Raw genomic sequence first — 27295 nt, 5'->3', positions numbered from 1 at the left:
AGTTACTCAAATTTTAAAGTAAGATATCACTTGCAAAAGTATGTCAATAAAGTTTACATCAAGTATAAAACAAACAAAATAAATCGGTAAAGTTAATAAATGCATAAAATAAATTGCGAGAAACATGCATAGAAGTTAGACTTTTGATACAATTTTAGTCATCTTGTTTACCATGAATTTTTTGAAAAAGAAAACGCTCTTGAAAGTTTTTCTGAATAAGTCCAGTTTTTGACGATGGTATCTAACAACCTGATTGTATACACCTTGTTTTTTGATATACCGCATCAAAGGTCTGTTTAGCTCTAAGTTTCTTTCATTTCCTTTTTGATTTTCAAAGTTTGCCTCTTCAAGTATCTCGTTGTAAAGATCTTCATCAGACTTTTCTTCCAACTGATAATCTCCCGATGGAGTTGGCTTCCTATATGCAACAGCACTCAAAAGTTCGATTAAAGCCTCCTCTATCTCCATCAAGTGGTCAAAACCTTGAGTTTATGCATTCAAGTCTGGAGGAAACGTTGCTATTATTTCAACCCCACTGTCGATAGGGTAAAAACACTGGCGGTTTAGAATTTGTGAACCCGGCATTTGTAAACTTGCTTGCTTCTTTTTTACGTTTTGAACCAGGTTCATTTTCTCCATCATCAGCTGCATTTCTCTTCTTTGTTGTTCTGCAAGAAGATAAAATTAATTAGTTTTGTTTAAATTAAAGACTAAAGTGTTAGTAGTTTTTTTCGACACCAAAGTAGTTTACTGGCTTTGTGTTTCGTTGAGACTTTCTGGTAACTTTAGCTGCATCATCACCAGTTTGTCTTTTCTTTTTCTCATTTTGTTTCCCAGGTTAACTAGTGGATTTGGTTAATGAATCTTCAGCAGTTTTACTTTTCTTTTTCTCATTTTGTTTACCAGGTTGACTAGTTGATTTAGTTAAAGAATCTTCAGCGTTTTGACTTTTTGTTTTTCCACCTTTTGTTTTTGTACGTTTACCGACCTTGATAGCCTTATTTGCACGATTTCCTTGAGTTGGAGTCGCTGATACAGGTGTGTCAGGAGAGCTAGTTATTTTAGAGGAGGATTCATCGGCAGGGTTGTTGTTGGAAGTGGTGTTTTCAGGATTTTTAGATATTATTTCTAACTAGCTGCACTGTAAATATAAACTTTTATTGTTTTATAATAGATTACTAAAATTAAGATAATGAATAATAATTAGTTTGATATTTGTAGTAACATAACAATTTTTCATTAATTTTTCTAAGATAACTAAAAATTAAGAAATTAATAGCATATTTAAAAAGAAATTTACTGTCATTAGTTATGTGCAACTAGTTTGTTGTTTATCTAGTACAAACATTAAAACACTATTTAATAAACACAATAACTAGAACCTCATAATTCCAGTTTGTATTTATTAAAGATCAACTATTTCAGTAATTTTTTTATGATAATTCTTTTTTGTTTACCATACAAAATTGTTAGTATTATTAATAAAAAACATTTTTATTAATAGGAAAGTAAAACACTTTATGTTTAAAATTAAAAAAAAGCATATTTTTGTTAGATCAAAGTAAATGAGTTAGATTTAGATGGTTTTAATTTTTATTTCTTATTAGCCAAGATTTAAGTTAACATTTAAACATTTTGAAATATTCATAAGTATTTTAACTTTTCCATTAATCAAAACAAATCTAAATAAGAATTAAACTTATTTTGAAATATATATATTTTCGTTACAGAAATATATATGTTTGGAATCTAAATCAATTTAACTTTTACACGAGAAAATTTTTGTTTAGTCCTATATATGTCTAACTTATTTTTTTATATGTAAGATTCCAAACATATATATTTCAGTAGCGAAAATATATATGTTTGGAATCTTACACATAAAAAAATAAGTTAGACATATATAGTACTAAACAAAAATTTTCTCATGTAAAAGTTAAATTGATTTAGACATTAAATATATACTTCTATCAATATTTAATCATTAAAACTCATCATAAACTTGAATTTAGTTGAGCTTTATTATAAATTTCTAACTGGACTAGTTGTGTTGTATGATGTACTAATTGTAAACTTTCTTTAGAACTAATTATTAGAAACTTAAGTAATAAATAGAAAACAACTTTTTGTTATTTTGAGTTTTTCATTATAATTTGAAAATGAGTAATTAACTTAAAAACACTTTATTTAAAAACGTCAGGGAATTTTTTTGGGTGAAAAATTTATCATACTTTTAAATGTTTTGTATATATTTTTTTTGTTTTATAAGAAACTTTCAGATTTAAAAATACTATCAACTACTTTCAAATCTTTTTCCTTGAAAACAAAAACTGTTTTGATATTCGGTTTGTATAATCCTTAGAATTTAAAAAAACGGGTATAATGTTTTCTTAAACATTTGCTTATTGTAGTGGGCATAGTGCATAATATGTTTTAAACGTATAAAATATAAGTTTTAAACTTTTTAGACCATTTTTAAGTTCATATATATAATAGGCTTTATTATTTTATTTAAAAAATTCAGGGTTCAAAAACTGTTTTATTGTAAGAAATATATACGTTTGATATTAATAATAGTTATTAGATTATTAAATAGAAGATTTGTAATAATAAAAAGTTTAAATTATTTTGCTTAAGTTTTAAACTTATTGGTTTGTAATGTTAGTTTAAAAAAATTGCTAACCACTACTTAATCAAGACAAAAATATACTATGTACTAGTAAAAAAAACTAGCTTTTCTTAGATCTTACAGTTATAACATTTGATACGATCTTTAATGTAAATGTGATGTTCAAACGACACAACTATTACTTCTATGCTTATTTTAAAAAGATCTTTTTAAACTACAATAAGACATTTCTAGTTTTATTGTAACTAAGCTCTTAAGATTGTGAAAAATTAATCTTTCTAAACTTCCTATAAAATGATGTTATATTAAATTTTATGTATTTTTTAAGATGTAATACATGTAAAATTGTCAACACTTTTATTATAGATTTATTGTTTAGTAGCTAAATTACTTTGTAAACACTTTATTTTTATCACCAAGGCTCGAATAATTCCTGTAAGCTCTAACTACGAAAATATCATTGTACTTTGGGAGTTTAGTACGAAATTTTAGTCAACAAAAACAAACTAGACATCGTCTCCAATTTCACTATAATGTATTAGGAGAAGTGTTTCAATAATAAATTGTCTACGTAGGCAGCAAAATTTAATATACTATATCAGAACTGTCTAATAATGTAACCACATGTCTAGAAAGTTTTTATACCAGAAAAAAAAACTAAAGCCAGATACAATACTTTATTGGACAATGAAGCCGAATTTGATTTTATATAATTTCTAAGGAAGTAATTTTTCTTTAATTGAATTTAGTTAGGCTTATAAAATATTTTTACTTTAAAAAGACATCTTCAGAACATACGTTAATATTTGTAAATAAATTTCACGTTTGTATATTTAACTGTACACTATACTGAAAATTGCTTAACTAAGTAAAAAAAATGATTTTAAAAATAATTAAAAACTCATACATTGTAATTATTTGGCTTAAGAAAAAAATTAGATTAACTGTAAACTTACTAAAACGAACATGATAAAACCTATAAAAAAAGTTGTTGTTTTTAAAGTAAGATTATTTTTACCTTCAACTGCAAATAGCTTAAATACAATGTATGTAAAATTGTTTTGAATAATAACAACTTTATTAAATACTCGTAAGTAATAAACTCAAGAAAAAATGATTACTTTTTACATTGCCTTTAAATACATTTCAAAACGAAACAAATCTTAAAAAATCATTTTTGTTTGTTAAGGTTATATTTACTTATATTAATTTTCCAAAAATATTGCCAACAAACAAAACCACCTCACTTGTCAAAAGTTGCATTGTGATTATTATTTAGTTGGTGTATTGAGCAAACAAAATCGTTTATTTACACAAAAAGTGTCAATACGCCAATTTATCATTGGTTTAATTATTCTCATATTCACTGTTGTTTGCTGACCTTAAAAGCTTCTAATTTATTTTTGTAACCTACAACTTACGTTTAGCACACAAAACACACAAATGTTTGCTTTGTTGTGCTGAAAAATTAGCTTCGTTTTATTGTATAGCACAATAACTTAGTTTATTTGAAAAACTAAACGAAAGCTTTAAAAAGACTTAACTGACTGTGTTGGGTTGAGGTGCTTACAGGTTATTTTAAGGTCAGTTTTTTAAGGTTTAGTTTAGGAATTTTATCTAACTATTTTTTTTTTAGATTAAACCTTGGCCTAAAGTAACCTTTATCAAATATTTATTTTCTGTATTATCAAAATACCTACTATTTTATTTCCAAAAAAAAAAAGTTATTGATATTATAAACCTTAGAATAAATATCAACAACAAATATAGTATGACTTTTGTATTTACATCAATAATTGACACAAAAAATGTACACTAATTGTTGTAAAACAAAAAAAAAAAGTAACAGTTTAAATCAGGCACTAAATACTGGAGCCATCATACAGGAAAAAATACGGATATGTTTCAGTAAAGAATGTAAACATTTTTGGTTGCATCAAAAAGTATTTTTGGCTTAGAAATGTGATACCATATGCTATAAAAAAACGGTGTAATTTGTTTGCTGTAACTGTTTTTGTAATAATTCAGTTGTTTAAACTTTTTAAAAGAGTAATCTTTAAAAGTTCAAAAATTTCTATTTTTTGGACACAATGGTAATATTGCTTTAAAACAAAAAGCTGTGAACAAAAAAAAATCAAACGTACACAATCGTCTTAAAAGCTGGGAAAAATTACTCCTAAAAATCGGTTCATACTAAAATAGATTCAATACAGAAAATATTTTAAAGCATTTTCTACAGATGGTCCGTATATGAGCCGAAAAAAAGTTTAGTTCTAAAACTATGACCTCATCAAAAAAAATTACTTGTTTTTAAAATAGACATCAAAAGTCTTAGAGTTAAAGAAAAACAAAAAATAAAAGTTATGATTGAACTGACTTTTCTACGAAAGCTTACTTAAAAAGTCAGAAAAATTAGTAATAAGTCCGATTCAGAATTGATAAAACTCAATAAAAAAACACAATATGCTAGTTACTAATAATCATAAGCAACTTTTTGGAATAAAAACTTTAAAGTTATCTCTATAAAACTGTGTTTATTTTACTTACTCTATTAAAGTATTATTGTAACTATTTATAACAGTTCTTTATTAAAAATCTGAGATAGGAAGCTGATAGCGAATACAAAGAGGTCAGACTTTTCTCTCAAAAATACTTTCATTTTTTAACACTTGGTGGCACACTTATTGCTCGGGGACGTTTCAGAGGTAGCTTTCCGCCCGGAAAAATCCCCTAAGTCGAGAGAAGGGTTCAATTAAAACTAAAGGCTTTGTCTACCGCTATGACGTCACAATTATGATGTCACACGCGCGATGTTTAACAAAGGAGATTTTTCTATCATGACGTCACACAGCTATGAATGACGTAACAAAGTTTAGCGGAGGAGCGCGAATAAAACCGACAGTAAGATCAATTGTGACGTCACAAACACGCGGTTCGACGACGATTCCGGTTCGAGTTTTTCTTCTATTGTCTTCTCTTCCCCTGCTCCCGAAGACCCTTCTTCACCTGCTCCGGAGTGGTTGTAGTCTTCATCGTCTCCATAGTATCCAGACGCGTAACCTGATCCGTCTTCACCTGAAATACAAACAAAAAAATTCTAACTTGATATTTGATCCATCTTATGAAGTTTTCAGTATAGAAAACTTTTTAATTAACATTAGTAATGTCTTATTATGTAAATTTCATTTAAATTAAGTTATTTATTTTTTGAAAGTACTAAAGTTTAAACTTAAAATAAGTTAAGTTGTTACTACGTTTTAAATTGATTTTTAATTGCACAGAATATTTTATTTCTTTCATACTTTGAAAAGCTTTAAATTTATAACAATCAAGTTTTAAGTGTTAAAATCTATATAACTAATTTTTAAAAAAATAAAAAAAAAAAATGAAAGATTCTGGTTTGTTTTTTAATGCCATAAAACAGATCATCTTAGTTTTATTCATTGATATCTATAATTACAGTCATTAAAAGTTATTTAACAAGTTACCCGAATAATATTCATCTTCGTCAACGTAATACCGGTCGTCTGAATCCTGATCCCTGTAAACGTTGCCCTCATCGCCATAATCCTCCTCATACTCCGTATACTCCTCACCCTCGTAATCCTCGTAGTCCTCGTCGTAATCCTCATCGTAATCGTACTCGTAGTTGTCGTCGTATCTGTTGAAAAATTTGTTTTGTATTTAAACCTATAGCTTGTAGTCTGGTAAAACGTTTAAATTCAAACGTCACCAAGTTGTTAAAAGTTGCAACAAGCAAACAACGTAATTGTCGTCGTACCTTTTTAAATATATTACGTTTATTTTCACATTGTTTTGTGAAATTGTTAAATTAAATTTTTTTTTGTCATACCAAGTTGTCTAAAAATGGTAGCAAGCACACGATAAAGTACAAACTCTTTTTAACTACTTTACTAAGACCTATTAGTAAGTATAGGAACTTGTTAGCCTCGGTCAGATTTTACACCTTGTCAGCGTTTACCCACAGTTAGTAAAGTGGTAAGAACTGCAGCTTTTGTTTACTGAAGTTTAACTTGCAATACTCATAAAAATGACTTATTTGTGTTCAAGTATTTATTATTTACTTGTAGTCTTCTCCATTGTTGTAATCTTCCCCTCCTTCGTAGTAATCTCCCTTGTTCTTCCTCTCGTGTTTATCATGAGGGATCTCAGTGGTCACAGCTGCTGTGGTCATCAGGTGAGGCTCGATCACTATGATGGTCTCGTTTTTTCTGTAAAGTTGTTTTTTATTTTAAGATATTAATCAACCGGATACTATCAGTGTGAAGTAAAGCTTTTTTCGTAGACTCAAAAACGTTTTATTCACTTAAAAATATGACAAGAATTTTAGGGACTAAAACATTTGTTTAACTTCAAGTCGGTTTTAATAGCTTACAGATTTTAGCTAAAAAGTTTCAAGTTTAAGAGACAATGCAGCTGAAATTGAATAAAACAATTCAACATTGTAAACTTACACTATCTCGTCAGTCCCGTTCCAGCAGAGATGATCCGATTTGCCCTGACTCGGCATGACTTCCTCGTATATGGACTGTTCCACCACCTCCCACCTCAGCGGCAGGTTCTTGTAGAAAACCATGGTCCTGTCCAGGGCCATCTTGAACCTGTTGTTCTCGAAATCTTGCTCGATTTTCCTGTCAAGAAAACAAAAGTTTATTACACTAACTTAAAAAAGAATTAAGTTAAATTTTTCTGCTAAGGAGTTAGTAGTTTATCAATTAAATTTATCAGTTACTTATTCTGTATATTTAAAATGTTATCAGTGGTATTTATTATTAACCATTTTTAATAAAAAATACAGTTATATCTTATTAGTCTTATTTATAACTATTAAATTACAGATAAACTATTTTTTAAAACGTCCAGTTACTGGATCAATAAAAGATTTTAGAGTATAAAGTAATTTCAACTTTGCAACTAGTACTGTGTTAGTTTGAACTTTTTACAGCATGAACTATTAAAAATTAAAAAAACATTCTAATTCTTAGTACAAGCAAAGCCATTTTTCAGAACTATAGAAATTTTTCATTTTGACTGTTTATTAATGAAATGTAACACTCTTTTGAATGATAATATTACAAATGAAGATTATATTACAAATGTTAAGCGCTTTTTCAGAAAACAAAAGCTTTATGCTTCAACTGTTCTTCAAGCATTGGCGTTTGAGAATTAGCTACGAAGCTTTTTAATTTGAAAAGTTAACATATTTCAAAAGTGTTTTTGCAGCAGTCAACTGTGTCAGCTAGATGTTTTTACAAATTACAAGTTAAAAATAAATAAAAAATAAAGTTACAGTTTGAGCTATTATTTCACAAAAAAAAACAAGAGTTAAATAGTCTTCAAACTTTTTCATTTGCAGTGTTGTAAATATTAATGGTTAGTATCGTTTAAACCAGTGGTTTCACCGTGCATACCTTGCATAGTGCACACAAACTATTTTATTATGCACTTAAAATTATGCAAGGTTTGAAAAAATTGACGTTTCTAATAGAAAGAGCTGATATAAGAGTTTGTATTTTTTTTCATTTGTAATATTTATAACTTTATTCAATACTTATAACCTAAAAACAATAATATTCCTTCTAACAGTTTTAATTTGACAGTCTGATACGCACAAGACTTGTCGCCCAGTAATTTTGTGCGCACATGCTTCGAAAAGGTTCAAAACCACTGGTGTTAAAAAACGTTATTTTCCAAACAAATTAATAAGCGCATCACTTCAACTGTTCTCCGAACTTGGGCGCTTGAAGGGGTGGGCTAGTGTCCACGTAGTCCGTGGGGTCGTCCTCGTAATCGGAAGCGTCCGCGTTCTTCCAATCCTCGTGGAGGTCGTCGTGGAAATCGTCTTTCTTCTTGTGGTGACGCTTCTTGTGATCTTTTTTCTAAAAAAGAAAATATTTATTAAATTATCAAATATTACTTGCTGGTTGTAAATCATCTAGTAAGGTTCTGTATTCTTACGGTTTTTGCTTTTAATAAAAACTTAATGATTTTTTGTTTATTAGTATTTTTAGAGTTTTTACGTGTTTTTTAACAAACTGTTCTTTTTACAGCTTAGAAAAACTATTGATCGAAAAAAGCAAAAAAAAGTTGAACTGCTTAGCATAGTTCTTAATATGAATAACAATGTAAATCAAATTACTGCCAACTGAATTAATTTACTGTAATTCGACCTAGAAGTACTAGCATAGTTAGCTTAAAGCATTCAGACTACTACTTTGAAAGCAACTGCATTTAGAAATTTTACCAAACTAGTTATTGTTACTAGAATGGTTCGAAAAACATTGTGCAGTTGGACTAAATAAAAGAACTAACTTTGATCTTTGACTTTACCAACACATAGATGTGTAATGTAGTTAAAAATTGCCAAAAGTTCTAATAGAAATTAAAATGATATTTAATAAAAGAAAAATTTAAAACAAAGATAAAACTCAGTAGGCAATCATGTTTTTAAAAGTACTACTTTTCTACTAATCATGTTCTAAATACATTTATTATTGTTATTTACAATTACTATAAACCTTGTGGCGATTTTTCCTTTCCTTTTTGCTCTTCTTGTGGTTCTTCTTGTCGGTCGACCGCTTCTGTCTCGGTTGCTTGGGAACGAAGGTGGCGGGGAGGGGAATGGAGTTGTTCGCCCTGAAGTCCCTCCTGTACTTTTCATAATTGAAGTTGGGGATTTCCTCCGGAGTGCCGCAAGTGGCGAACACCTTGAAATTGTTTTAATTGAAAATTTATTAACTTGTCATGTATACTATTGGAATATTTTTGCTACTTTATTGTTAAAGGCAAGTTATTTTTAAAGTAAACAAATCAAAATTTTCAGTTAAGTTATATGGTTAAGTTATATGGTTTATAATTGATTATAATTAAGTCTGATATAACAAAGTGTTTTATCATACTCTATTTATAAGAAACTTAGTAATCAGTAGTAAGAAATATTTAGAAGAAATACTACTAAATACGCTACTTTTTCTAATCACAATACACAAAGAACACAAAAGATTTTGTTTTACAAATTAAAAAAAAAACTCGATAAAACTATTAATTTCAAACATACCGCATCTTTCAGCACGGTCTTGTTCCTTTCGAGGTCCATCACCGCGAACGAAAACTCCTCAGTGAGCATCGTGCTCAGGATGTTGTTCAGATCAGTCATCAGGTTCTCCTCGATCAGCTGCATCTCCTTCTCTGTGATTGGTTTAAACTTGTAAATGCTGCTGTTCGATTGGTTCATGTTACAAGCACTATTACGTGATTGGTTTAAATTTTAAATGATGTTGTGTGATTGGTTTGGATTTGTAGATACTACTGTTGATTGAATAAAGTTGTAAATAGACTTCAGTGATTAGTTTATATTATTTGTTTTCTTTTTTAAGTTACTAAAGCTTTTGTTTGTTACTTTTTAAAGTTATCTTTGCATGTTTAATTAAAAAAAATCAAATAGGTTTACATGCGAAAAAACGTTTAAAAGCACAGTCAGCTAAAAGTATTATTCAGCTCGATCAGTTTAATATAAAATTACTTTTTTTAGTTTGTTAAAAAGAGCATGTCTGTAACTTTTAGTTAAAACATTGCTATTTTAGTGAAAAGTATTCGTTTGTAACGCATGGTTGACTAGAAGTATTTGTTTTGTTTACTCAGTTTGCTCGGTCGTAAACAAAAAAATCTTTTAATCTAAATGTAAACTTGTGCTTTTTATTAAAAACAAAACTGATAAGTGTTTCCGTTATCAATAACAGTTTGTTTTACAAGCACAAAAGTCAAATTTATTTAACTAGCCCGTTGTGGTTTGTATGCTATATTTAAACTTTGGTTCAGCAAATTGTGTTTTAATTTGCTTTTGAAAGTTTTACACCAATTGTTTTCAACATTTGCGGTTGATGCTGTTGTATTGCAAATTTGTGCTGCAATAAAACAATAAGAACTGTTGGCAAGTGTAAAAAATAATAGTGTTTGAACGATAACAACTTGTCAGATAGGTTTAAAGTTGTCATAACTGATGATTTATTGACAAAATTAAAAAAGTCTTACAGCTTTATACACTTACTTGCTTGATAAAACAGTTCGGATATATAAAACTTGAACAGTTTTATACTGATAACATAAGTTGATTTGTTTTTAAAATTTTAGATGAAAGTTTTAACATTACTACTACAATGTTTTCAATTCAATCAGCAAGAAATTTCAGCCGAAACACTTCAAAACATCAATTTAACTTTGCGACAACATCCTTATTAAGCAGAAATTTTATCATCGAGTTTGTTTATTTGGATAAACTAGTCTGTGTTTGGACAGATCTAGATGATAAGTAATCGGTTAAGTTTATTTTATAAACTCCTTAGTCGGCCATAAGCACCTTTAATCTGCTAAAATTTTACAGCAAGTTTCACAGTTTTAATTACGGTTCTATTTGAAACTTGTATAAAAAACATATTAATCCTAGTTATAAGCTTACAGACAGAAGTAATACACACTTAATGTAAACTAAAAGTATTGACAGATTTTTTTCCTTATCTCAACTTATCTTTACCGACCAAAGTAACAAACACGATAAAACAATCGCTAATCACAATCGAAAGTTCACATGGCGAATGATGACTGTTTATTACGTAATAATTGCAGCTTTAACGCGCCCAGCAGCTTTCAATTACCAACCCTGCGTAACCTGTGGCGCGTTTTAAAATAACAACAATTTGGTCGATTTGGCAAATTACGCGGGTGGCAACCGCTTTGATGTCGAAGTTGTTTTCTAAAAATAATATCTAATAACACCCTACAGTTTCTTTTTTCGGTTTTTTTTTTCGACGGTGTTCTTTTAAAGGGCGGGCGAGATTGCTGGTTGTAACTTTAAATGCTAAATTGAATAACTCTTTAAGATTGTAATAACTTTGTTTTTAATATGACGATGGGCCTGAATGTTTTATATTTTGTGCGGTTGTTAGCGTTTAATTTTATTTATTACCTGTTTAGTTTTGGCACGTTTATAATAAAACAAACATTTAAAGCAAACATATTTATGAAAGTTTAATCCTTTATTTGCCGAAAATGTAAACATTTTCAATTGCTTTCCCTAAAAACGCAAAATTTATAAAAGTAGTTTAAAATAATTTGTTTAGAAAAAATGTAAAACCTTAAATGATATAATATAATAATTTTAGCAGAAAATATGCTAAAAGTTGCCATTAAACTATTAACGTATTATGGCTTTAAATTGAATTACTTGTAGACATAAATTTATTAAAAAAACATAAGTTAAGCCAAATTTTTAATTGTACTTAAAAAATAAAAAAACATTTTTATTTCCGGTACATAACTTGTTTCGTTTTAAATAAACTGAAAGTTTTATTGCTTTCATTATTTAATCTAATTATAGACAAATTGAATATTACAAAAATAAATAAATTGTAATTAGATAACATAACTAGATACTTCAAATCAAAATACTTTAATTTAATATCAAACATTTAGCATTGATATCTTTGAAGTAGTTGAAAACAAAAACAAATAGTGTAACTTAAATCGTTTATCGTTTTAAAATAAAAACTAGTTTAAAAAAGATTAAGAATTCTTTTAGTGTATAAGGTCGTGGAGTTTAAATAATTTCTTCTGATTAAAATTATAATTTAATGCCAAGTAGTTAACATGACCTTAGAATATTTTGTAACACAAGCATATTTTGATTTTTAAAACTGCTACTACTTAGAGTTTAAATCATTTATCAGCGGTCGTTACCTTGTGATTTTTCTTATGAGATTGTTTAATTGTTTTTGCATTAATAATATTATACTTTTTTTTGAAACAAAGCCAAAATTATTTTTTGACAAAATACAATATAAACTGTATTATTTAACTTTATCTTTATCATGTGACAAGTGAAAGTAAAAAAAATTAAAAAAAATTTAACATCACTTTAAAACTGATTTACTAACTCTGTGTAAATCTAAAATGTATACAATATTAGCTTCACTGCTCTATTTTTTCTAACTATTTCCTAAAATTTTCCTATCTCAGACATTCCAACATAAAAAAATGTTGTTGTAGTTTTTATAACAATTAAAAGTAGATGTTACATTTTTGTTAAAGATGTTCAGTTTATTGTAACATAAAAGTGACTTAGATATGTTTTTTTTTTAATTTGCAGCTTTTCTGAACAATAACCAAAATAGCTTTTAATACTTTCTTACCATGATTCTTAGTAAGCTTGAATAGCTTAAAAGCCAAAAGACGCGACCACAGTTGCATATCTTTCAAATTGCTTTTCACAATAAAATTTTCATAAAAGCCCTCCTCAGTGATTAAAGTAAAAATTTATTAAACTTTGTATTTTTTATTCTAAACACGATGATAATATAAAATTACCTACATTGCTCGTTTTACGTAAAATTTTAGTTAGGATTGTTTTTGTTTTACTAATACATTATGCAGAAAACAAATGTAAGTTATAAACTTCAACCAACCTTGTTCCTTGGTGAGGACCTCCAGTTTTTCCCGCTCTTTCCTGAGGCACTCCGACGCGGCGGACTTGCACACATCCGGGCACGGCTTGTAGGTGATCACTCCCTTGCACTGGGAGCAGAACTGGAGCTGGAAGATCTTGTTGTAACACTTCTTCGACACGTCGAGATCCTGGTAGAAAAATTAAACGTTGATTTTTCGCGTTATTGTCAGTATTATTTTTTATCCTGAATTAGTTCAAAAGTGTTAGTTATTGTACTGTTTCACATTTATTTTTGAAATTCATGTGGTAAATAGTTAGGTTAGAGCTTTGGATGGCAAAATATATTTTACAATTCTTTGATACATCTAAGTCTTTGATGTTAACAATATATTTTGGATAGTTCATTACATCATAATTTTAGGAGAAAAACTATCAAACTATTTTGTTTACTTATTAGATTAGTTTTAGTATCTGTATATTTTGTAATAATTAAATAGATTTAAAGTTTAATAAAAATAACTGCTGTTTAACTTATTCGATATATCCAAGGTCTGGAAAGTATTAAAAATTAAGATGAAATCGAAATAAATAAGTAAATTTTATGGCTTCAAACTATATATAAAAGGCTGATTAGTTTAATTTTTTGATGGTTTAAGCTGTCTGTAATCTGTAATTTTATTGCTTGTTAATAAGTTACTGAAAAGCAAGATTAAGGTAACGAGTTCAATTGGGTATTTGTTTATAAAAACATCCTTTTTTATGTTTGTTTGCTAAACAAAAGCAAATTAAAAACAAAATATTTTGAAAACCATGTGCAGTTTAAAATGTTTTTATTTTGCGATTAAGTAATTGCAAAATAAAGTGGCTGAAAATACTTACGTTAAAAATAAATTTTTCTTGTAGTTGTAAATACATTATACTCTTTTTTACAAAAATTTTATGCTAGAACTTTTAAAGCACAAACCAAAACACAACTTAATTCCATATTTTTAAGTAAAATAATTTTAAGTTGCCCTTTTTTTGTAATTGCTTTTAAAAAACAAAAGAACGGAAGCCAAAAGTTATTTTTGAAATACTTAAATATTTAACTCTAAAAGCTGCGCTCAATTTCCATCGTAAGTGAAAGCCAATTAGTTCAAGTCCCAATTATTTTACTATAAATAGCAAACGTCTTAGGAAGCATGCAACGTTTTAAACAATAGAGTTTTATTTGACCCGGCGTTAGTTAAATAACTAACAAGCTCCTTGTAACACGTGGCTTGAAAGATTAAAAACAACTTGAAGTATTGACACTGAGTTGGGTGCAAAAAGTCTATATAGTAGCTATAATGCTACAACGTTTTATTTTCTAAACGATGTTGAATTAAAAAAAAGACTATATCATCTAACATCATTTCAAGTTTTATGCAACATACAAAAAATCGAAAAAAAAACTTATATTTACTCTTATAGATATTTTTTCTGCTGGTATTGCAACATTAAAAAAAAGTATATAAGCTATTTTTGATAGCAGTTTATGTCTACAATTAGATAAGTAAATAAAAACAGATGACGATTCTTCTGTTAATATTCTTTTATAAGACTGCTGAAGAAATATTTTGATAAAGCAATCAACCTGATTAACGCTAAGAAGGGCCGATAAAAAGAAATCAAAAAATTTTTTTTAAGTCGAGCTTATAAAACTTTTGCATCAAGTATGATTGTTGTGTAGTTAGGGTGGTTTTATGTCGCAGATAACCACCTTAAGTTGGCACGTTTTCTATAGTTTCTGATAATTTAACTTTTTTGTTGCTTTAATTTGACGGACAGACATCTAAATTATCCACAACTTACTTTTTGTGGGCAGTTTAGAACAGAACATTTTTTTTGCTCCTTTTTAATATAGAACAAAATAGAGATTGAAAGCAAGTTTTTTTGTACCAATTTACTTAGACAGTAACATAACAGATAATTAAGTTTACAGTGAATACTTCAAATAAAATGTGGCAATAATTTTTGTCAAAAATAAATTATTATTATATCTCTAATATTTTGTACACGGTAACAAGCGTTATCTTAAAAAACTTTACGCGAAAGACGTTACCCCAAAACAAAGTACTGAGATATTATCTCTGACAGAAAATATTCGCTGAGATAACCAGAGAGTTGCCATGGAGACGTCCTCATTAATCCGCGTGAACGAGATCTCAGTTGTCACGGATGAGTGCGTAAGTGACAAGTGAACGTGATCTCTTCGGAAGAACAAATTCAGGCTGAAGATTGTTCATTGGGGCGGGTTGTTTGTATATTTGTCACAGGTATTATGTAAAAATAAAATTTACGTAATGTCTTTTGGATTTGTGAAGACAAATTTTCAACTTACAAGAATTAATGTTTGTTATGTTAAATTGACTGTTAGAGTTTGTATAGTTAGTTTTTTAAGTGTTTCATGACTAGTATAGTTGTTTTCAATTTTTAGAAGAGTTTAAATTTAATCAATATATATTTTTTTTGAATTATTTGTTAAGTTGAACAAAGTTGAGATTAGTAGCTTTTTTTTTATTACGAGAGTGTTGCTTAAATAAATTATACCTGAAATATTTATAAAATAATTTTAAATTTCTTAAAATAAGAATTCCAGACATTAAGAATTCTGATTGACATTGTAATAAAGTGTATATGTACATAGTTTTACTTATCTTATTATTATGATTTTTATTCCAATAAACGCACAAAGGTTTCTTAAAAGATGAAAAATGGTTTAAGATATACATATTACAAGGTAGTTAAATTATTAAGATAGTTTTTGTTTCCTTTGATCAGTTATAAATTTATCTTTTTTAATTTCATATTACTTTTATTTATTTTTTTAACAGTTCTTACCTTTTTCTGCGACTCTTTTAAGTCTTCCAAAAGATTGTTCAGAGATCTGTAAATTCTCCTTGGACCTTGAAGAGCGTTTCCAACCTGAGAAAAATCAAATGAAAAAATACATAAAACAAAAATACGTGTTCAAAAATGACTAATTACTTATAATGTTTTTTCAAATAGAGATTCAAACAAAAAAAGTTCGTTGGAACATAACAACAATGATAATTTGCACTTGACATGATTAAAGACTTACATCGTTTACATGTTCTAAACTAAAAACACAACTCTAAGTTGGTTTTTCATGGTGCAAGTCAAAGCACTAGAAAAACAAACAAAAATAAAAATTAAAACTTGAACGCATCAAGTACTTAGGCTAATGATGTTTTTTGTTGACACAACATTTTCAAGCGTCGTCTAAAACTTGCTTATCCAAGACATTTAAATCTCATTAGCACTCGGCACAAACAACACAAGTAAGTCAGAAAGCGACTACGAGGCTCTAGTTGTAAAAATAAGGCATTTTTTTTTCTTAAAAAATAAATCTGAGCTCAGTTTAAGTAATAATTTAAAACTGTAAGTCTAAAATAACGTATGTGTTTGTTTTACTTTATAAATGTATTCAAAGTTTAATTTTATTAATACTTTAGAGCTGTTACTTTTTAAGCCTTTAAATAGTTGTTACATACAATCAAAAATGTCATAACTACCACAGAAATTGTTGCAAAATTTTGTTGTAGTACAATTTTTCCGCTTAAACCTAAAATCGCCTACAAAATCAATTTAGGTGCAGGAATTATCACAAACGGAATTTTTAATTAGACAGCCAGCAGACCGCAGGTAAGATTAAATTTAATTGATCAACTTGTTAAGTACTTCCTATTCGAAAACACACAATAGAAGTTTGCAGACACACAAACGGTCTGCTGCCGGTATAACTTTTTTAATTAATAATTGATAACATTTTATCGTGCGAAAAGATTTCTAACAGCATATTGCGGCCATGCGAATTGGGCATATGTTTTACCGGAGTCGCTTTTATTTATTTTTCTGAGCATAAAAATCAAAACTGGGTTTTCATGCCGTTTGAAAGTTTGATTTGTAATAATTTTTTTTGAAATCGTTTTTTTTATGATGAATTTAGTACTACTTAACTTTATGGTTGTTATTATTGGTTTTATTAAAAAAGCCAAGTTTTGGGAGAATAATATAAATTCAGCTGATTGTAAACTGACCTAAGGTTTAATTGAAAGCTAAACGAATGCAAAAGTTAAAAAAATACATTAAATATTTACATAACTTTTTAAATCACGATCGAGTGCAAAGAATTAAGACAACGTATCAGTTTTAGTTCACTTAATTTCAATCAATTATAAAAAGTTATTTATAAACTTAAGTGAAACTTTATCTAACAAAAATTTAAACAATTGTTAAATAATATTACTTTACACGTTTTGAAGTTTAGATCGAATGCAAAGAATCAAGATAGAAATTAACATCCAATTGGTTCGAGTTATTTTTACAATTCAGTTTCTCCTGTGGGAGCCAAGTATTAAGAACGACATTTCAACTTCGCAGATTGTCACTGATGGTTTCCCCCCGGGGAGTTGGTTTTGAAGCGATTTGCAATAATATTTTGATTCCTAAGCGTCTTAATCTCGAGCAGCTCTTGCTTTCAATTAAGAACTGGTTTGTTTGCTAACTCAACGCAAGTTTTGTTACAGCTATTTTTTCTCTACTTGGATAGCTTAACTAAAAAGCAATTTAAACAAAAAAAAATTATAAACAAGTATATTACAAACTTATAAAGACGTAAATGACTTTATTCAATTTAAATTTTGTCATCATAGCAAGCTCACGAATGACAAATTGGATTTAATTAATTAAAATTCTAAAAAGTTGAGTTCAGCTAGTCCTTTTTAATCTATGTTTAAAACATTAGTTATAACTTTTTTACAGTAGTTTTAATACATTTTTAAAGTTGTTAACTTTGATTTTAATTATTAAATTTTAAGTTATTTTATATAACATAGTTTAAAACTTTTATTTTCATGATTTTGAAAATGTGTATAAATCAGTAAAACACACTTTTAAAACACGCGAAGGAGTTGGTAAAAATTTTTTAAAGATAAAGTCTGTTAAACAAAGTTTTTTAAAACTTACATATGTTTTATGTCCTGGACTTAAAGCCATACGTGGAAAAAGTTAGAGCTAAAACTTTATCTTATCTTAGAACAACTAGAAAAGTACTATTAAAAGATAAAAATTTAGTAAATTAATCTAACAGTACACGCCTGGTAATGACCACCTCTTTAGTTTAACCAACTGTCACACAACTTGGTGTTAAAAACGTGTTTCAAGAAAAAAAAATCAAAACAAACTGACTAGACTGACCAGAAAACCATTAAATAAAACCAATCATATAAACACAATTACATACGAACCTTTTTGATGACGTTCCTGGGGAACTCGGAGAATATCAGGTGTGATTTGTCGGTGCTGACGCACTTTTTGAACTCCTCCGAGTACCTGTAGTTGGGCACGATGGCAGGGAAGCACTCGTTCACAATCCTCCTTGCTATCTTCTCGAACACTACTGTTATGTCCCCGTCTCTGTGGTACAAGTTGTTGTTAAACAATCTACATTTTACATTTAGTTTAAGTAACTTTTCTTGCATTTTTCTATTACAAGTCCCCTCAAGCTAAATGTTATACAATTGTTTGAGTAAAAAAAGGCTTAAAGTTATATGTTAGAAATAATCTTAAGCTTATCCTTTGAATGCGATGAAAAGCATGTTCTATTTATTTTGCAAAACAAAACGTTAACAAGCTTCAGAATAATTTATCTATTTAGTCAAGTAATTTTAAGCAGGTTACAGATATTTTTAAGGCTATCAAAAAGTTCTTACTTCTTCAAAATTTCATCTAGTTCCTTGTAAAAGTCGGTGAAAGCTTCCTGGCGAATGGAGTAATACTTTCCATAACTCATGAGAAATTTCATGTGGAGGAACATTGATGCACTTTTGAACGTTTTGTTCATTAAATCTGTTTTTTTTTATTTATTAATATTTAAACTTGTTTAATTTTAAATCTTATTTTATAATTATTTTTTTTATTTGCTTTAAAAAACAGTTAAAAGCGATGAAACATTGTAATCAGTAGATGAAGCTGTTTTTTGTTTACCTTTTAAATATACATTATGCAGGTTTTAGTACTTTTAGTGAAAAGTACACAATATAAAAAATTTAAAAACAATTTTGCTTAATATAAATAACGATTTATCTCTACTCAACACATTAAGTTTTTTATTGTTTAAAAACAGCTCCAAAAACCTTGCATTCAAAATTGCTTTTTGTTCTGCTTTGTAGCTTTTTATATTAGCACTAAAAAACCAATCAAGTTTGTAAACACTTACTACAATAACAACACGAAATACTACGAGCTTTTCTTCTATTTCGGTTGAATTAAGTTTTTAAACAACAGCAATGTTTACTTTAGCCTCAAACAAAAGCTCGGAAAAAACCTCGGTCGCGATAATATTTGTTTTTCAAATTAATCACAACTTTACAAGAACCGCTGTAGTAGAAATACTATATAGCACGCTCTGCAAACTGTTGTGCGACGGATAGTTGACAATTTAATTGGAAACGTATTAGTAGTAACTTACTAGAGATGCGGTCTTTATTTGTTTTGTGTTTAACTTATTACTCTACGCTCTATTAATATATCCTAAAAATAGAAAAGTCTAGTTTCAATTTGTTTCAATTACTCTATCGATTCCCAGTCACACTAAACCTTTAAGATTTTTACTTTGTTTTACTTTATCATAGTTTCTTAAACTGAGGGGATCTTTAAAATTTGGACGTGATACTTTTCTAGATTTTAAAGCTATTTTTTAAACATAAAACTTCCCAAATTTAATTTGCAATTCAGCTAAAGCTCGCGTCAGATAAAACCACCTCAATATCTAGGGGCTCTGAAAATTTAAGACAACCAATTTCGAGAGAGTAAAAATGAGAGAGGTGAGTAGCGCGCCTTGTCAAGTTTTCTCGCAAAACCCTGTAAAAAGCCGTTGTTTACGAAACACGGCTTATTTACGTTCGTGGCTATTAAAACGTGTGTTTGTTTTATTAAAATTAAAATTAAACCGCTAGTTTGTAATCATGCCTGAATTATTTAGACGGAGAAAAGTTTTTAATGCGTAAATAATAACTTTTAAAAGCCTCGGTTCGTTTTAAAGGGAGTTGTATAAATCTTTTTATTGTACGTTAAAGTATAATTGAACAGCGCCTTAGCAAACTTAGGTGGTGAAATATCGTTGATTCGTTGTAGTAAACTAAAAAGCAATGTACAAATAGTCCGAAGAGTTGAACTTTGAACACAAAAAAGCTTAAAATATATTTTTTTATTTTTTCTAATAGTAATGCAGTGATGCGCAGAAACTTTTTCAGAAAAAAATTAAAATAAATGATGTGCAGGTGCTGCTTAATGAACCGTGAAGTGATTTTTGATGCGTGACGAAATTCGCAGAATATATCGAATAGTGATTAATTTGTTCTTACCAGTCGAACTTGCTTATACAGATGAAATTTTTCGAAAAATATCAATCCGTCTTATTTTCGTTTTGATTGTGAAAACAACAAAAAGGCTAAAGTTGAAAAACTTCAGGATATTTATATGTTAATGAATACCTGACAATCAAAATATTAAACAGGAAATCAATAAAAAAACCTTTTGTTTTATGGGTTAAAGTTTATTTTATATTAGAGGTAATAAATATAATAATAGAGGTAAGATAAGAATGAGTTTGAACGACTTTTTTCAATACAAAAAATACTAAGCATGTTATTTATTATCTAATTTCTACAAACATAATTTAAAGACTTATTGAAACAAGTTGTTGATAGGTTTAGTAAAGTCAACAGAAATCAGGAAAAGGCTGAAAATTGAGAAATTTTCATAAAAAATTACAGTCAAAGTACCAACTTTAATAAGATGAAATTCACAAATTTAACAAATAAAAGTTCTCAAGAAAAAAAAAACAAGTTTTTTAAGTCAGCAAGATGCTGTTTTCTAACTTGAGCTGTGTACAAACACTTGTATAAAATTTATAAAAATCAAAAAATTAAATCACCAAATGTTGGCTTTACTACCCTAAGTCACTAAAAGGTGAATAAAGTTAAAGTCCGCAAATTGTTATTTTTAAATTATTAACTCTATAAAAGCACCTGATAATATTCAACTTAGTTAAAATCTAAAACCTAGTACTCGAGTTCAAAATGAACTTTAATTTCACGTCAACTTCATGCAAGTAGTAAATGTTACTTGGTGGGAAACAACAACATAAGGTTTGTATGTATTTGCAAGAAAAAATCAACAGTGACAATTTATTCCGAAATTTCGCACGACCCCGGAGCGTAACCAAATCTGTCACGGGTCACGACTGGCGACACAAATTAGCTTCCCCTTACGGTCGCTTAGCAACAAGAAACCGAAAGTAACCTTAATTTGCTGCGTCGTTGGGCAAAATTCGATTTATTTGTAGCAACACAAACATTTTGCCATTATCTAATAACTGGTGATAACGTGTTTTAATGTTTTACTAAAATTTTCGGAGCGAGAGTTTTATGCGTATAAAGTTTATTTTCATTCAAGAACATCAATGATGAATTATCCTACACAAAACTAATCGTCCGTAAAATTTATTTATCTGCTTTTCTTTGCTTAGCCTTGAGCACCTGCGCTTAGGTTAGTTATAAGCGAGTTTGGTTATTTTATAATTACCAAGAGATAATTCATAAAGTGGTTTAATAAAAGCATATTCAAGTAGCTGTGGTCTTTCGAAAAATGTTTTAACAAGCCACAAGCGTGCAGAGTTGGTCAAAACAGGGTTGCACGGTATAAATCGAGAATGTAAATCAGTAAGGGTAAAATAAATATTAAAAAAAAGTAAGCATAGCCAACATTCCTGTGAAAGTTCAACTTGTGTTTCAAGTGAGTAGGGTTACAAATTCCTAAAAAAATGAAACTTAAGTTTTTACAGCGTTAATATGTTTTTCGTTAGCAAACACGTTTCAACAATATTTTGACAACACAAAACCCCTGTGCAGATTTCTTTACAAATTTCAGCGATTTCAAGGTCAAAAATATTACGAAAAAAATTACAACTTTTCACGACAACATTTATATAAAAGTTTAAAATTTTTTTCTGTAAAGAGAATTACTTAAAAGTTCACCTGCAGCTTCAAGTTATACTGCGTAGATTTAACTTATACTGCACGAAATTATTTTGCACGAAACCCTTGTGCAGATTTCTAGTTAAATTTTAAAACAGAATTTTTTAACAGCCCCTGAAGTATTTCGAGCCTCTCACTTAGCGCCCAACAGAAGCACACGGTCGAGTGGGTGAGTGGTGGAAAGGGGGAGGGCTGAGGGGGGGGGGAGGGTTGAGTGGGGGAGGGTTGAGGGGCTGCGAAAATTTCGAAAGTGCGCCACTTCAAATTGCTGTGCGGTAATTTGTCGTTTCGCGTTTGCGCTTTTCGTCTTGGAGTGTTTTCGCGCTAAGCTATTATTAGACTTGCGTTAAATACTGCGAATAAACATTTCTGTGAATTTTTGTACAAGACAAGCTTATTTTGTGTTGTTTTTTTATTCGAACAAATGTATTATGTGCTAAGCTATTATTAGACTTTTATTTGAAATTGCAAATAAGTTTTTGTGAGAAAATTTATACATACATTTTTTTGTTATATTAATTTGTTTGTAAAAACAAGCATTCCTATAGTAAAAGCTACAAAGACTTTAGCAAATGTTGGAAAAAAACTTCATCAAAGAAACCAGTCGGTATTTTGTAGCTTACTTCTCAGCAACAGTTATCATTCTTGTCATTACACCGTTTACATTTGAATGTAAGTAATTCAACCACCAAAACAATTTGGCTGCCGAAAATTCTTCAAACTACTTTCAACTTCAACGCTCTCCTAGTTGTTATTAAATTTTTTGCATACCGCCGAAGCTGAGCGATCGCCGTTTTCGAGACAGCTTCAGTATGAACTTTGAGTCTCTCTCGTATAAATTTGTTTTCAGCCGATTTGACTGATAACGCCGCAGAAAGGTTGAACTGTTCATCGTTTTCGATTTAACTTGTCGCACGTGAATTATTAATAAAAAGATTAATGTGATAGCATTAATATACACTCAAAATTATTATTAATTCAATTCATAACTTTTTAACCTTACACAACAACGGTGATCTTAAAGGCCATCATAATTTTTTAACTTTTAAAACTCAGAGTGCAATTTTCAACCGACAGCCGAGACATTGTAAATTACAAAACAACTTTTCAGACATACGGTTGGCGGGCACTGGGCAAACAAAAACGAGAGAAGCAAAGAATCAGCTCAGCTCTCTCGAATTGTCTCTTGTTGCCTGCGCGCCCGCCCTGCCAAGCTGCTGTTTGCTTCTCAGCACTCGCCTTGCCACCCCTCCAGGCTTCTCGCAATTCGCTTCGGGCTGAGAAGTTGTTATCTGTAGCTGGTTTGATGCGTCTCGTGTCAAATTAATCTCGAAAAATTTGCGCCGGACGTTGCAATTTTCAGAGTGTTATAATTTTGTGTAAATTGCATGTTTCCCTCCTTTTGTTTATATTTTACAAAATTTCGCTTGTTGTCATGTGTGAATATTTTTTAATTTCAGACGGTCCAAGTAACATTATACTTTACAAAAATGTTTCTCAAATTGCATTCAAACACATGAAATTGTACTGTGTGAAATGAATTAAAGTGCTGTTAACGTACCTTTAATTTATTTTCATTTAGCTGTACTTTAACTGCTTAAAGACTGTTCTTGTTTAATTCTAAAGTATTTTTTTCTAATCAACATCAGTACAATAAACATCGCTAAAAAGTCAGGTAAACTTTATAGTTAATTAGTTTTATTTTCTTTTACTTTATAAATTTTTAGCTGTTATAATTGGCTAACGTTTATATTCCTACAACTTATTCAATACACTTTTTTTTACATATGATATCAAAGTTTCTATTGTTTTGATATCTACGGTTTTCTTTTACTTGCATTCGACAAAGTATCTTTACTTGCGTCAATAGTATTAAATTATACTTAGTTTGTTCCTAATATATTTCATCCATTATATTTTTAACTGCTTAAACTCTTTTATTATATATATATATAACTTGTTACTTTTAGCTAATTCTAAATTGATTATTTGTAATTGTTCAAGTTATTTTTTGAATTTAACCTACTACTAGTTTCTTTTGTTATTTATAGTTAAGAACAAAAACCTGGCCACCAGCCAAAACCGTGTTAGGCTCAAAACACTAAACTTGTACAAAACATTAAAAACAATGAAAAGCACATTTATGTAACAAAACGGTAAAATAAGTAAGTATTTATAGTCTTCATACTGATATTGATTTTAATCTTACCTTCAACTTGCTAATTAATTGATTTATGCACACAGCTTAACTTTATTTTTTTATTCGAACATTTCAATCCTCACCTTCAACTTGCTCCTTCTGGCTCCGCACTCTCTCCAGCAAGTTCTGCTTCTGCGCCTGGATGAAGTCGTCGATCCTTCCCTTGACCTTGGGGATTAGGAACTCCTGCATCTTGTAGTTGCAGCAGGAGTTTGTCGTCCTCTTGCACAGCATCACTCCGTCTGTTTATTGAAATGTTAAATAAATGTAAATTTATTTAATATATAGTATTATTGTTTTCTGCATTACTTTTCAATTAGAAGTACTAGTATTGATTTATGGGCGTCTTGCCAGATACTTTTAAGCGCTTCACTTGATTTTGTAAAGTTAATTCACCGTCTATTAAAATTTAACTTGAATTTTATTGAAAAATATTGGTAGTTTTCCACACTGAAAGGGAGCTTTTTTCAACTACCTTTTATATAAAAGAGTGATACAAACAGAAGTAATGATTTGTAAAAATGTTTTTTTCCTTAGCTAAAAGTATTCTCATATTTCAAAGTAAAGTTCATCATTGTATAAAACACATAATAAAAAACAGCATAATTTGATATCATAAACTATCATTTAAATGCTACTCATCGCTTTTAGTCAGCAAAACTCTTTGTTTAATTTTGTATCTACCCTTATTAAAAAACAAACTCTATTTAACAAAGTTTGTATCTTGGTTAAATAAAAACTAAAAGTTAGCATTTGAAAAACACGTTCTTAAAAAAAACTCATACTTAATTGAAAAAGGAGTGAAAAACAGTGCATTCGCATTTAATTAAATAAACATTTTGACGACGTTGTGATTTTTATAAATCATGCTTTTGGGAGACGCAAAAACTTGGCAACACCTTATTAAGAAACAAGCATCTGATGCTAAGTGTAATAATAAATGAGTAATGAGAGAAAATTGCAAATAAATTTCTTAAATAAACTTTCAAGAAGCCACAATGGCACTTGAAGATTATACAAAAACAAATCTCATGTTGGCTATTAAAACGTGTTTAACACTTGTTTTATTTTCGTTTTTGCAAAGTTTCACGGTTAGCTTGTTAAGACTGAGTGCAATGCTAAAGGAGTGAATTAGTTTAATTTTTTTTTCGGTTCTTAAATTCTTCTTTTTCTTGACTTTTTGTGTGACAGGTATAATTATAGAAGGCCGGTGAGTAATGTTATTGTGTTTAAAATTACTCATTTATATTGTTGCGATTATGTTGGGTAAATGTTGCTGTTGACGTAACTCGTATAAAAGAAATTGTTTCGAAGTTTCGCCATGCTTGAATTCGAGTGAATAAAAGTTTTCATACGAGATTTTATCAATTGATTTTAAAAATTTACTAAACGTATTTCAAAAATATCTTGTTTTGGAATTTATCTACAGAAACAGTGGTGTAAAAAAACTTTACATCACTAGTCAAAAACTTAAAATTTTTAAATGTTTAAATTTATTTAAAATCCTTAGAGAAAAAACTAGTTCAAAAAAGTTCTTCAAAAACGTTTTATGCAGAGGCCATTTAATTCAGAGATACCACGTTTGTATACCTTAGTTCATTTAATCTAACTACTATAATGTTTAGATAAAAATATCTTGAAAAATACACACAAATGAATTTTAAACTCAAATACAAACCAATGTCTTCGTTCTGTGAGTTCAGCAACTCCTCGGGCATCTGATATATCTTCTTGAAATACTCCACCGTTGCTTGGCAACCCGTGTTGTTGGTGTTCCTCGCATGGTGGTGGTGTCGGGTCTTGTTGCCGTGGGGAGACGCCACCGCGGCAGAGGCAGTAAAAAAGATAAATAAAAAGTATCTTATCATCTCTTGATCTTCTCAACGCAATCTTTTCATCAACAGATTATTTTTTAATTCTGCCAAAAAATGCAGTATTCATATATAATTTGTCAAGTTTGACAGTTTTAAAGTAGTTGTATTTACAACTTATAGTTTGGTTACAAGAAACAAAACGTATATTAAAATCGTTAAGTTTTAATAGACAAGTACTATAAACCAGTATAAGATTTCAAATTCAAAGGTTTTTTCGATTTTCTTTATAAAAACTTACTATTTTTTGTAAAAACTTATGTTTTTAGAGTTATATAAGCTTGTAGTTTATTAAAGTTGTAAAGTAGTTTTATAAACCCATTTTGTTTTTGTTGTATAATTTTGTTACAGAAAGCATTTTTTTGTTTGAATAGAAGAATTGTAAATCAGTAAATTGTGAAGTTTTTTATATTGTATTTTCAAAGTTTTAAAGTTCAATACAAATTATATTAGCTTTCAAAGTATAAGTGAATAAATAGTTTGACTTTAAACTAACCACTAAAAACTTAAGTGTATAAGTGTACGTTAAAAGTATAAAAATTTACAAATATTTTTAGATTAATAAAAGCTGTTTCTTTTATTTCTTCATTATTTACAGATCAAGCAGATTATTGGTTTTTGTGAATTTCCAAACTACTTTAAAATTCTCAAAAAAACCACATAACAAAAATTTTAAGGATTAAATATTTACCACACACTTGGATATATTAAACAAGTTTTATCATATTTTAAATATGTTTACCTTGTGATTAAATTGACTATTAAACAAATGAAGTGTATACATTTCTATAATACCAAAAGTAAGTACTAGCACTTAGAATGCTTTTCAGTAGACATAATTTCTTAAGTATTGTTAACTAAGTGTAACAATTTGTTAATCTTTTTACGACAGACTAATCTTTTAACTTAAGCTCATACCCTAAACATTAGTATTTTCATAAGATTGTTCTAAGAAAAACAAATAATAATAAAATATATTATATGTTTACGCAAATCTACGACTTTTAGTTTAATTACGGTATACTTATTAAAAATATAAATTTATGAATACTT

The 27295-nt window shown here is 28.8% G+C and overlaps 1 protein-coding gene across 2 annotated transcripts; it reads right to left on the bottom strand.

Moving 5' to 3' along the window:
- Positions 1-5282: 5282 nt before the first annotated feature.
- On the bottom strand, positions 5283-26285 carry LOC145838057 (uncharacterized). 2 transcript variants are annotated; one of them, XM_082945586.1, is made up of 13 exons: positions 26050-26285; positions 24455-24613; positions 18845-18980; positions 18380-18548; positions 15951-16034; positions 13108-13276; positions 9708-9838; positions 9169-9357; positions 8366-8529; positions 7105-7281; positions 6715-6861; positions 6118-6290; positions 5283-5704 (listed from the first exon to the last, which is right to left on the bottom strand). In XM_082945586.1, exons 1-13 carry the CDS (start codon positions 26237-26239, stop codon positions 5502-5504), a joined length of 2091 nt encoding a protein of 696 aa, XP_082801712.1. In that variant the 5' UTR covers positions 26240-26285; the 3' UTR covers positions 5283-5501. The 2 variants fall into 2 exon arrangements, with proteins under 2 accessions (XP_082801712.1, XP_082801713.1); XM_082945587.1 differs by having other exon boundaries at positions 8384-8529.
- Positions 26286-27295: the final 1010 nt, after the last annotated feature.

Source organism: Thalia democratica, chromosome 6 (assembly GCF_965202585.1).
Source record: "Thalia democratica chromosome 6, ktThaDemo2.hap1.1, whole genome shotgun sequence".
Taxonomy (NCBI): Eukaryota; Metazoa; Chordata; class Thaliacea; order Salpida; family Salpidae; genus Thalia; species Thalia democratica.
The sequence above is the reverse complement of the archived record's forward strand: the minus strand, read 5'-3'. Positions and strand labels throughout refer to the sequence as shown.

Bases quoted from the DNA above. Each gene is read 5' to 3' on its own strand.
- LOC145838057 (XM_082945586.1), bottom strand. From the start codon at position 26,239: ATGATAAGATACTTTTTATTTATCTTTTTTACTGCCTCTGCCGCGGTG. The intron at 18,549-18,844 runs GTAAGAACTTTT...CTTGTACCACAG, and splicing joins CTAGATGAAATTTTGAAGAA to AGACGGGGACATAACAGTAG. The intron at 13,277-15,950 runs GTAAGAACTGTT...TTTTTCTACCAG, and splicing joins TAAAAGAGTCGCAGAAAAAG to GATCTCGACGTGTCGAAGAA.